At 39.9% G+C, this 10598-nt stretch overlaps 2 protein-coding genes across 3 annotated transcripts; both read right to left on the minus strand.

Moving 5' to 3' along the window:
* Positions 1-557: 557 nt before the first annotated feature.
* foxl1 (forkhead box L1) lies at positions 558-1863 on the minus strand. The gene has a single exon (XM_077710430.1). The coding sequence runs from the start codon at positions 1635-1637 to the stop codon at positions 750-752; it is 888 nt and encodes a 295-aa protein (XP_077566556.1). The 5' UTR covers positions 1638-1863; the 3' UTR covers positions 558-749.
* Positions 1864-7543: 5680 nt separating this feature from the next.
* Positions 7544-10575, minus strand: acd (ACD shelterin complex subunit and telomerase recruitment factor). Of its 2 annotated transcripts, XM_077712079.1 has the most exons (3): positions 10430-10575; positions 8385-10304; positions 7544-8274 (listed from the first exon to the last, which is right to left on the minus strand). In XM_077712079.1, the coding sequence occupies exons 2-3, from the start codon at positions 10231-10233 to the stop codon at positions 8255-8257; spliced, it is 1869 nt and encodes a 622-aa protein (XP_077568205.1). In that variant the 5' UTR covers positions 10234-10304; positions 10430-10575; the 3' UTR covers positions 7544-8254. The 2 variants fall into 2 exon arrangements, with proteins under 2 accessions (XP_077568205.1, XP_077568204.1); XM_077712078.1 differs by having other exon boundaries at positions 7544-10304.
* Positions 10576-10598: the final 23 nt, after the last annotated feature.

Raw genomic sequence — 10598 nt, forward strand, 5'->3', positions numbered from 1 at the left:
ATATATATATATATATATATATATATATATATATATATATATATATATATATATATATATATATATATATATATATATATATATATATATATATATATATATATATATATATATATATATATATATATATATATATATATATATATATATATATATATATATATATTATTTTTACTAGTAAGCGGAGGACGGGAGAGTGGCTTTCGTTTGCAAATTTCAGCTTGCATTTTCACATTTATATAACTTTAAAAAATAAAATAAAAAATTATTTCAGTGCTGAGTTCTAGTAGCAAGCAGAGGTCAGGTGGAGTAACTTCTGCTTGCGAATTTCAGCGTGGATTTTACCATTTTTAAGAACTTTAAAATTATTATTATTTTTTTACTTCAATGCTGACTTCTAGGAGGAAGTGGAGGACAGGGGAGTAGCTTCCCCTTGCAAGTTTCAGCGTGGATTTTCACATTTCTCTGAGCTTTAAAAAATATTTATATATTTATTTTTATTTCAGTGGCAAGTTTCACAATTCTGAACTCACAAAAAAAAAATAATCCCCAAAAAAAAATCCCCCAGAAAAGAAACCGTGGCAATAATTGAAACCACAATATTTGAGGGATTTCTGTACTAGCACTGTCAATAGCACTGAAATATTATTATTGTATATTATTGATTGATCCATTTGTTTGTTTGCCCAAAAATAGTCACTTGTCAGATAAAGGGTTAATAGAGAAGCTCAGTTAAACTAATATGGCGACTATTCACGCTTGTACTGCCGAACGGTATCTTGGAAAGCCAAATAAGAGCAAAGAGGAAATCCCATTTGGTGCAAGTGACGCGGTCGAGCGTCCAAAAATACGTTTGGACGGACGCCGGTGTTGCGGCGCTCCAAGCCTGGTAGGTCGTCCTCATTTTTGGCAAGGATGCTTTCAATGCTGAACGGCGTGCATTTGTCTCTTCTCACAACACCTCCCTTCGAAAGGGCAAAGTGAGCAAGAAGAGAAGCGGATTTGCCGTGGCCGGGGTCCCTTTTTTTTCCGGTGGACCTCACATTCCGACGTCCTTTATTCTGTCTGTGCCGCCGCTGGAGTAACTTGGAGTCGGCTTGCCTCTGCGTCCTCTGCGCGTCCTCCCTCTGGGTCATGTCCACGACCAAAGTAGACGAGTTTGGAGGGTCTTTTGATAATGAACCTTTGGCCAGCTCCTGGCAATTTCTCGCTTTCCTCTTCCTCCGCCGGTAGTTGCCGTTTTCAAACATGTTGGTGCACTTAGTGTCCAGCGTCCAGTAGCTGCCCTTCCCGGGTCGTCCCTTCTCCCTTGGTACCTTGATGAAGCAGTCGTTAAGGGAGAGGTTATGGCGGATGGAATTCTGCCAGCCTTGCTTGTTATCGTGATAAAAGGGGAATCGGTCCATGATAAACTGGTAGATGCCGCTGAGGGTGGCTCGCTGCTCTGGTGTGCTCTTGATGGCCATGGCGATGAGAGCGATGTAACTGTACGGGGGCTTCTGTGGGGGGTCCTGGCGGGCCGAGACGAGGCTGCCGCTGTCTCCTCCACCGTACAGGTAGACCAACGGAGATCCGGAGAAGTTCAGGGCAGATGACGGTAGGCCAAAGGTCGCCAGGCATCCGTGGTAGAGCGTCATGATCGCTTCTCGCAGAGAAATGATGAAAAGGGAAGAAATCGGACTCCCTCCACGACTTGATCAACTCCACTGAAGAAATAAATGTTCATCACTGTTGTACTTTTAGCTTGGTTTGTGTTGGTTTGGCACCGGGAAATAAATTCTCTAACGGATAGAGTCGGTACTGTTTCAGCCCACCCACATTAATTAAAATTTCGAGCCCAAAGTCCAACCTCTTGTCCCACTCTCTGCTCATAGACAAGTCAAATGCTGCCTTATTCCCTCATCTGTTTATAGTATTAGTCGCTTGATAAGTCTGCCCACCCACGTTGAATCAAGCTGTGTTTATTTTGAAAAAAATCCGGCCACCCAATACATAAACGCACTGATGTGCTGTTTGAAATATCACGTCCACCACTGACGTTGAAACTTGCTCGCACACAAAGAACAAGCAAACACCACACACTCCTTGACTGTAGAGAACTTGCTGTGCATGCTTAACTTAAATTAAAACAACAATTAATTCATGAATCAATTCTTTCACTGCATGATCAGAAAAGAGAAACAATAAAACCTGTCATACCATATAATCAATGGGAATAGGTCTATTAGTCTGTCTCTTTTCAAAGACTCATATCTGGCAACCTCGGTCAATTACTTCTCTTATTAATGATTGTAATTCCCCTTATTAGGCGATAAAAACCGTACAAGTGCAACGTAGCACAGATTTACTCACATAAGGCGCACTTAAAGGCATACAGGGTGACCAATCAGTATGCACTAAATTCAAAATTCTGTAGCTGTCACTGTATGACGCTGACAGCTTGACTGTCTAGGTACATTGCTTGCTGACACGCTATATTTATACAATGAAAAGGCAGTCATGTGAAGGGGTAATCTGCATGCGCATATCATGCTTTAAGCATGACAATATTAGCAGTGGACGATGACGTTTTGACCGAGTAGATCCGGATTAGAGCTGAAAATGGGTCAAATGAGATCGTTTTTTAGAAAAAATGTACTTTAAAAAAATCCTGTACAAAAGTTGGTAAACTGCAATCACACTTTGAAATGATCAAATAATACATAACTCAGAATTTCATTACCTTGGTGGAAGGATGTTCTCGGGCCAGAAGAAGGACCTTATTTTAAATGATCCATTTCAAAAAATGGCTCAAAGTGATTTAAAATATTATATTTGAGGCGGCATAATGTGGTGGTGTTGGTTCACTAGCCTGACTTATTTGTGGGCAAGAGTGGATTTGATTCCCACTCGGTGCCAGTATGAACTCTGCCTGAAAATGGTTGTGTCTCTCTATGGCTGATTTGATGACCAATCTGCAGTTTGCTTTTAACCCATAGGAATAAAAAAATAAAAAAATAAAATCAGACATAGGCATTGTCGTCATCATTGACTTGACAAATAGCCTAATTGTCATCATACCCAGCTGTGTATGCCGAAATTGGTAGGCAGCTGAGATCCTTGCGAGGATGCATGGTACAGATGATGGTGAATGATATTTTATTTATGTAAAAAAAATCCCTTCAAGCATTTGTCACACTACAAGCACAGAAAACCCCCATAGTTGTCTTAAACAAACCAGTCCTCCTAGGCCACTGTCAATGCAAGTTTTTGTTGCAACTGACCTAGCACAGAAAGTTCAACCATTAAGGTTTTGGCGTAAACAAACAGCACCTGAGTTCAATCCACTGATTGCACTTGCAGCACACCAGATTGGTTAAAAGATATCGTTTTGATGAGTTGGAACAAGAGCGGTCCGGTGGGTGAGTAGTTAGCACGTTGGCCTTGCAGTAGGTGACTTAGGTTCCAATCCAGGTCAGTCAACCTGTATGTAGTTTCCATGTTCTCCCCGGTTCTGCGTGGGTTTTCTCTGGGTACTCCGGTTTCCTCCTACATTCCAAAGATATGCATGATAGGCTGATTGGACACTCTAAATTGCCACTAGGTATAAGTGTGAGCGTGAAAGGTTGTTTGTCTCCTTGTGCCTTGTGATTGGCTGGCTATCAATTTGGGGTGTCCCTCACCTTTGGCCCAAACTCAGCTGGGATAAGCTCCAGCACCCCTTCGACCTCAGTGAGGATAAAGTGGTACAGAAAGTGAGATAAAGTTGCAACTTTAGAATAGCTGTCCATGGTAGTGAGCATTGTCTCTGAAAGGGTTAATACCCATTTTGATCTAGCATTATCGCAACAGAGAATAATTGAGAGGGAATTCCTTACAAGGACAGAAGAAAAAGGATCTTTTTTTGTGTTTTTTTTGTATGCATGAAGTCTTATATTATGTATTTTCCTGTTTATAGGTCAAAGGAGGATTATAACAACTTTACAAGTGCTCGCAGCTGGCTCCTGCTTACATTAGCGGTTGGGAGATTTGGGGAATAAACCTTCAAACTCTCTTTTCTCTGTTTGTATTCTAGCAGATGATGATTCACTCTAGCAGAAGAAATAAAACTTACATGCTAGTACACAAATAGGACTTGTCTGAACTGCTTTGCAGAAAATATGTGCTGAGTTAAAGAAGATCTAATTGACGAATGTGTTCATCATAGCGCCAAAATTAGTATTTTGTGGTATTTAAACCAATTTTTCATCAGAAGTCCTTTGTAAAACATTTATGAGTCTTTAAAATTAGTAGGGTTGTTTGTTTGTTTTTTTGGTTTGTGTGTGTTTTTGCAATTGACCTTCTGGACGTAGGTCCAATGCAGTTTGACATCTGCTCGGGTGCTTTAAGCCAGTGTATCCCAAGCTTTTTTGAGCCGAGGCACACTTTTTGCATTGAAAAAAATTTCAAGGGACACCACCATCTGAAAATCTTTGTCGCCTATATTTATAATAGTTATTCTCATCGAAGTTTTATCAGCAGAAATCGCATTCAAAATTATTCCAAAATCTAATTTTTCACAATGACCTAATGTCACGAAAATTTGGCCTGTGGACCCTGAACAACTTCCGGTTTGAGTGATGCAAATAACCAAGTAAAGTTATTGATCGCATCATTTTATGATTTTTCTCCAAATATTACTTAAATCTCCTAATATTACGCAAAAAATGTTGTGCTCACACAGACTTCACGCCGGCAAAAGTTGATGCCCTAGAAACCAGACAACTTCCGTTTCGACTAAGAGAAAGAGCAAAAAATTACTGTTTGACAACTTGAATCAAATAATTGTATAATCTACAATTTAACGTTCGTCATATTTCGATTTGAACCTTGTAATAGTTCCATTTTAATCTCCTTATATTCATATTAATTTTTCTCTCTCAATATCACATTGTATGACTTCTTGCAATTTCCCACGGCACACCTGACCATTGCTCACGGCACACCAGTGTGCCCCGGCACAGTGGTTGGGAAACACTGCTTTAAGCAATGTATTTTGGGGTGATACCAGTGAAACATCCTCCAATTTGGGGCAAAAAGATTTACGATATGAAAAAGAGGCTCTTGTTGAAAATACATAACAAATTGTAGCAAGAAGCCTCGCGGCCCGGCGGTTGACTGGTTAGCGCGTCGGCCTCACAGCTTTGGTGTCATGGTTCAAAACCAGGTCGGTCCTCCTGAGTGGAGTTTGCATGCGTGGGTTTCCTCCGGGTACTCCGGTTTCGTCCCACATTACAAAAACATGCACAGTAGGCTGATTGGACACTCTAAATTGCCACTAGGTATAAGTGTGAGGGTGCATGGTTGTCCGTTAAGAGTCACCCCCATCCCACCTCTGGCCCGGAGTCAGCTCGGATAGGCTCCAGCGCCACCCCGCGACCCTAATGAGGATAAAGCGGTTAAGAAAATAAGATGGGAGATTACATGAGACACACTGCATTGACACTGCGTTAGTAAATACTGCCATCTAGTGGACAGAAAAATCCCCGTCAAAACAACTCAGACACTGCTTTGATGACTTATTCTATAAGAATTTTCATTCACATTTACTTGTTACATATATGAATGTCATTTAATTTGAAAAATCACTTTGATATGTGAGACAGTTGATAAATTAAGTGAACGTATGTCATAATGTCGAAACAAAATGATTCCAATTCCTTTATCAAGCGACAATAAACCTTACACAGCACATATTTTCCTCACTAAGGTCTATTTTTTTTCCCTAAGTGGCTAAAGTGTCCAATCAGTCGGTGGGCCTTTTGTATGTACTAAATTGAATATTCTGTAGATGTCACTGTATGGCGCTGACAGCTGGGCTGTTTGTGTACATTGCTTGCTGACGCGCTACAGTGTTCCCTCACTACTTCGCGCTTCAGCTATCGCGAACTCAGAACTTCGCTGATATTTTTCAGGAAAAAATAAATAAAAAATTTAAAGATATTAAGTCAAAAGTATAAATTACATCATTTTACAAGAGGTGGAAACAAAATATTCAATAAGAATTAGTAATAGCATCAAAATAAGGCCAAAGAAATGGTCAATAAGTTCAGGAATCGCATTGATGACGTCATGGCTGTTTACAGGCGCATCTTCACCGCCCAAAAAAAACAATGTTCACAACCCCAAATAACGATGTTTCTTACGTGCAAAAAACTGCAGAAGATCCTCCATACGGACTACTATGATGTTTTTGCTTGGTGGTGCTTTTGTGCACGTGTTATACGTTTCTTTAAGGATTTTTGAAGGGGCACGCCTACTTAGCGGAAATGCAGCTATTGCGGGGGGTCCCGGTCCCCATTAACCGCGATAAGCGAGGGAACACTGTATATTCATATGGTGAAAAGATGGACATTACTGACGAGAGGACGCAGGTGTGAAAGGGGAGAAGGGTTGGGAAAGAATAGAGCATGAAGCTAAAAACTTACAGAAACGGAAATAACGTAACACACATCTCAAAGGGTTCTGGATGAGAGCCAAAATGGGTAAGACTAGATCGATTTTTACAAAGAAACATACTTAAAAACAATCCCACGCAAAAATCTTACAAAAAACGTACTTTAGTTGTTATACGGTGTATACCAAGGGTGCCAGACTCGGGTTGGTTCGCGGGCTGCTTTAATGTCAACTCGATTTCATATGGGCCGGATTATTTTAGACATAATATTTCGATTTTTTAAAATAAATGGATTAAATTAAATGGATAAAAGGCCCCGAATATTCCGTTTTTTTTAGATCTAAAACAAAGTTTATTTGAGCTTTTTAAAAATATTTTTAGATTTTCCCAAATGATTTTTGAACTAAAAACACAGACAAAAATTGATTTAAAAAATTACAATCAATGCTTTAAAATGGGGAAAATCAGGAAATTAAATAAACGTATATACTCTTCATTTTAATTTGATCCTAAAACAGAAAGTCGGCACTCATGATTTACTTTCTCGGGCCACACAAAATTAAGCTAAGCACCCCTGGGCTGGCACTTTTGACACCTGTGGTGTCAATTTGAAATGAACAAAACTCATAAAATGGGGGGGGGAAACGTATGCTCATTTTGCACCTCAATTGTATTGACAGATGCGCTTTCATATGAACAGTTTGGTGCACGACAGCTGAAACAGTTCCAGCATTGGTCATGTGACTATATTAAAGCGCGAAACGCTGACACAGGGTTTGAAAAGCTTGGAAAGGTTCGTGCACGCATCAGCGCATCTTTATTGGTGGACCCATCACCAAAAATAGATAATGTTGTTTTGCTTCCTAGTCCCGATTTGCAGTCTTATCTTAATTCTCAAACTGACTAGAGTACAGTTTTTGTTTTGAATCAATGCTTTTCCAGTATAATTGCTATTTTAAATCATAATTGTCCCTATATGTTATAAAATGTAGTGGCATTTGAACTGATCATCTATTATTTGCAGTATCATTAAACTCGAAAAAGTAGAATATTCAGCCTAAATCATTTAAAAACATTGATATAAAAAGTTCAGGAAATATTTCAAAATTCAGTGATATAGCTCCACAGTTAATCTTTGAAAGATGCTTTAATTAGAAACAATGTCAAACATATACATATGTACAAATGTATGTATGTATAAAAATATATATATAAACAATAACCTTCACAAAAATTGTTCAGAAAAGCCTTTCATTTCTCTTAGGAACAGAATTTGAACAAGAAGAATAATTGGGGCAGAACAAAGTACCACTAAAAACAACTAGAATGCTAGCTAGCTGCTTTTTGCATTATGATTTTTTTCTTTGACTTTGGAGTTTTGAAATGACTAAAGTACTTGGAATTTTGAGCTGATGGCTCATAAGAGTAACTGAATGGCATTCCATCAACGTGAAAAGCAGTAATGTTTCTTTTATTTCCACACCTAACACGAGTATCGTCTTTAACAGTCCCAAATTCCGTCACAGTGTCAAAAAGCCATGATCGGAGTTCTGCCATTTATTTGAGTACCTTCCTCCTCCACTACAATTTGTGTTTCTTGGATACACTCCTTCTTTTTCTTTGCCTTTAAACTGAGTCTTTTGCGGCATTTCCACTGTCTCAAATGAGGTCTGCTTCTCTTGAGGAGCAGTGGGACCATTTGGTGTTGGTGTGTTGCTCCTGTCAGATGAGAATGGTAGATCTTGATAGGGAGGTAAGGAGCCGGGGTTCCCTTTGCTGTGCTGTAAATCCTTAGGTTGTGTCCCCATTATGGGAAGATGGTTGATGGTTATTTTCTTGTCACACTTTATTCGGTGGGTCTGAAGAGATTTTAATGGGGAAGATTATTGGGACATTGGTGAAAAAAACGTTAGCCAAGGTTCATATAAATGTATGGCGTTTTGATTTCTCAAATCACTACTTGTCTCACCTTGATGTGTAAAGTTATTCCTGCAGTTTTCGATGTCCATGTTTTGGGGGCTCTCTGAAGTAGACATATTCAATTGCTCGCCCTCATCCATTCTCAAACTTTCCATATTTGACATTTGCTCCTGAATGTTGTCCTGCTTTGTCAAATCAACAGCTGTGTTACCTTGATGTGTAACGTTATTCCCACAGTTTTCGATTTCCATGTTTTGGGGGCTCTCTGAAGTAGACATATTCAATTGCTCGCCCTCATCCATTCTCAAACTTTCTGCATTTGACATTTGCTCCTGAATGTCGTCCTGCTTTCTCAAATCAACAGCTGCGTTACCTTGATGTGTAACGTTACTCCCACAGTTTTCAATTTTTCTGTTTTGGGGGCTCTCTAAAGTAGACAAATTCAATTGCTTGCCTCCATCCATTATAAAACTTGCCGCATTTGACATTTCCTCCTGGATGGTGTCCTGCTTTCTCAAATCAACATGTGTGTCACTCTGATGCATAAAAATATTCCCACAGTTTTCAATTTTTCTGTTTTGGGGGCTATCAGAAGTAGACAAATTCAATTGCTTGCCTCCATCCATTAGAAACCTTGCCGCATTTGACATTTGCTCCTGGACGGTGTCCTGCTTTCTCAAATCAACAGCACCGTTACCTTTATGTGTAAAGTTATTCCCATAATTTTCATTTTTTCTTTTTTGGGAGCTCTCTGAAGTAGACAAATTCAATTGCTCTCTCTCAACCTTTCTCAAACTTTCTGCATTTGACTTTTGCTTCTGGATGGTGTCCTGCTTTCTCAAATCAACAGCTGTGTCACCTTGATGTTTAAAGTTATTCCCACAATTTTCAATTTTTCTGTATTGGGGGCTCTCTGAAGCAGACAAATTCAATTGCTTGCCCTCATCCATTCTCAAACTTTTTGCATTTGACATTTGCTCCTGGATGGTGTTCGCCTTTCTCAAATCAACACGCGTGTCATCTTGATGTGCAAAAATATTCCCACAATTTTGGATTTTACATTTTTTGGGGCTCTCTGACGTAGACAAATGTGAATGCGCGCCTCCATCCATTCCCAAACTTTCTACATTTGGCCTTCGCTCCTGGGAAGCCCGTCCTTCTGAAATGAGGAAACACTTTATCGGAATACTGAAACATTCACGTTCATGATCCTGACCCCGTTCAATGTCCCAGCCCGTGGGAGCAAACTCGGCCGGTTGCACCAATATTGGGAGGCCAGTCGACATATTACACCGCAATCCTGCACTCTTTGCCATCAGTTGTGTACGCACATCTGCAAGCACAGTTTTCAAAATTTCATGCTGCCACTCCCCCAGCAGTTCCGACAAATCAAAAACAGCATGGTCGTTTTGACATTCCGGTGTCCTCTCCAGCAGCATCCGCCATGTCGCACCGATTTTCTGCTGAACAGAGTATAAATCTAAATAGGAGCGAATAATCATTGGCTCTGGGCCAACGGATAGGATTAACAAATCTCCAACTGCCAAGTAGAAACTGCAATCGTTAACGTCCAGAGCCATATGAAACCGTAGCTGGTATTTTCTGAAGGAAACTGTGGAATGAACCAGGCTAGTGAAAGAATCCATTTCTGCCTCCTCCTGGAGACGCTCCCATGTTGATGAGGAGAGACTGGCCGGGATCTGCACTGTGCCATCCGATAGAAAGAGAAAAGTTTTGGGGCCCTCCACGTTTTGGGCCAGAGACTGGTTCATCTCACCCACAGAGGTTGCATACGCCTTCAGTCGTCCATTGTTACCGCTCCCCTCCTCACTGCCAAAACTCTGGATGAGACTTTCAATCCATGGATACAGTCCTTTACGACTTTTATTCCGCCGCATGTTTGAAGGTTTACCAACAGTTCTATCAAGCCATTGCCGGTGAGTTTTAAGAATGCCACCAGATTCTATGTCTACGGAATAGAAAGAAGGAAAAAGATCATTAGCAAAGATCACTTGCCTTAACGTAAACGTCACTGCTGTTTTTGGTTGTTTTGATAGTACACGTTTATTTAATAGGTTGATTAATTTGTATTACTTTCCGAATTCCATGCATTTCCGTAGATCCAGTTTGAATGCCTTGAAAAAAAATGTTGTCCGTAAACCGGAAGTATTTATGACGTAATTTAAAGAGCTGCGTTCCATTTTGCTTTGCAAAAACCTCTCCGTGCATACCTGGAAATAAAAACGGAAGATATTCATTTTAA

Source organism: Stigmatopora nigra, chromosome 2 (genome assembly GCF_051989575.1).
Source record: "Stigmatopora nigra isolate UIUO_SnigA chromosome 2, RoL_Snig_1.1, whole genome shotgun sequence".
Taxonomy (NCBI): domain Eukaryota; kingdom Metazoa; phylum Chordata; class Actinopteri; order Syngnathiformes; family Syngnathidae; genus Stigmatopora; species Stigmatopora nigra.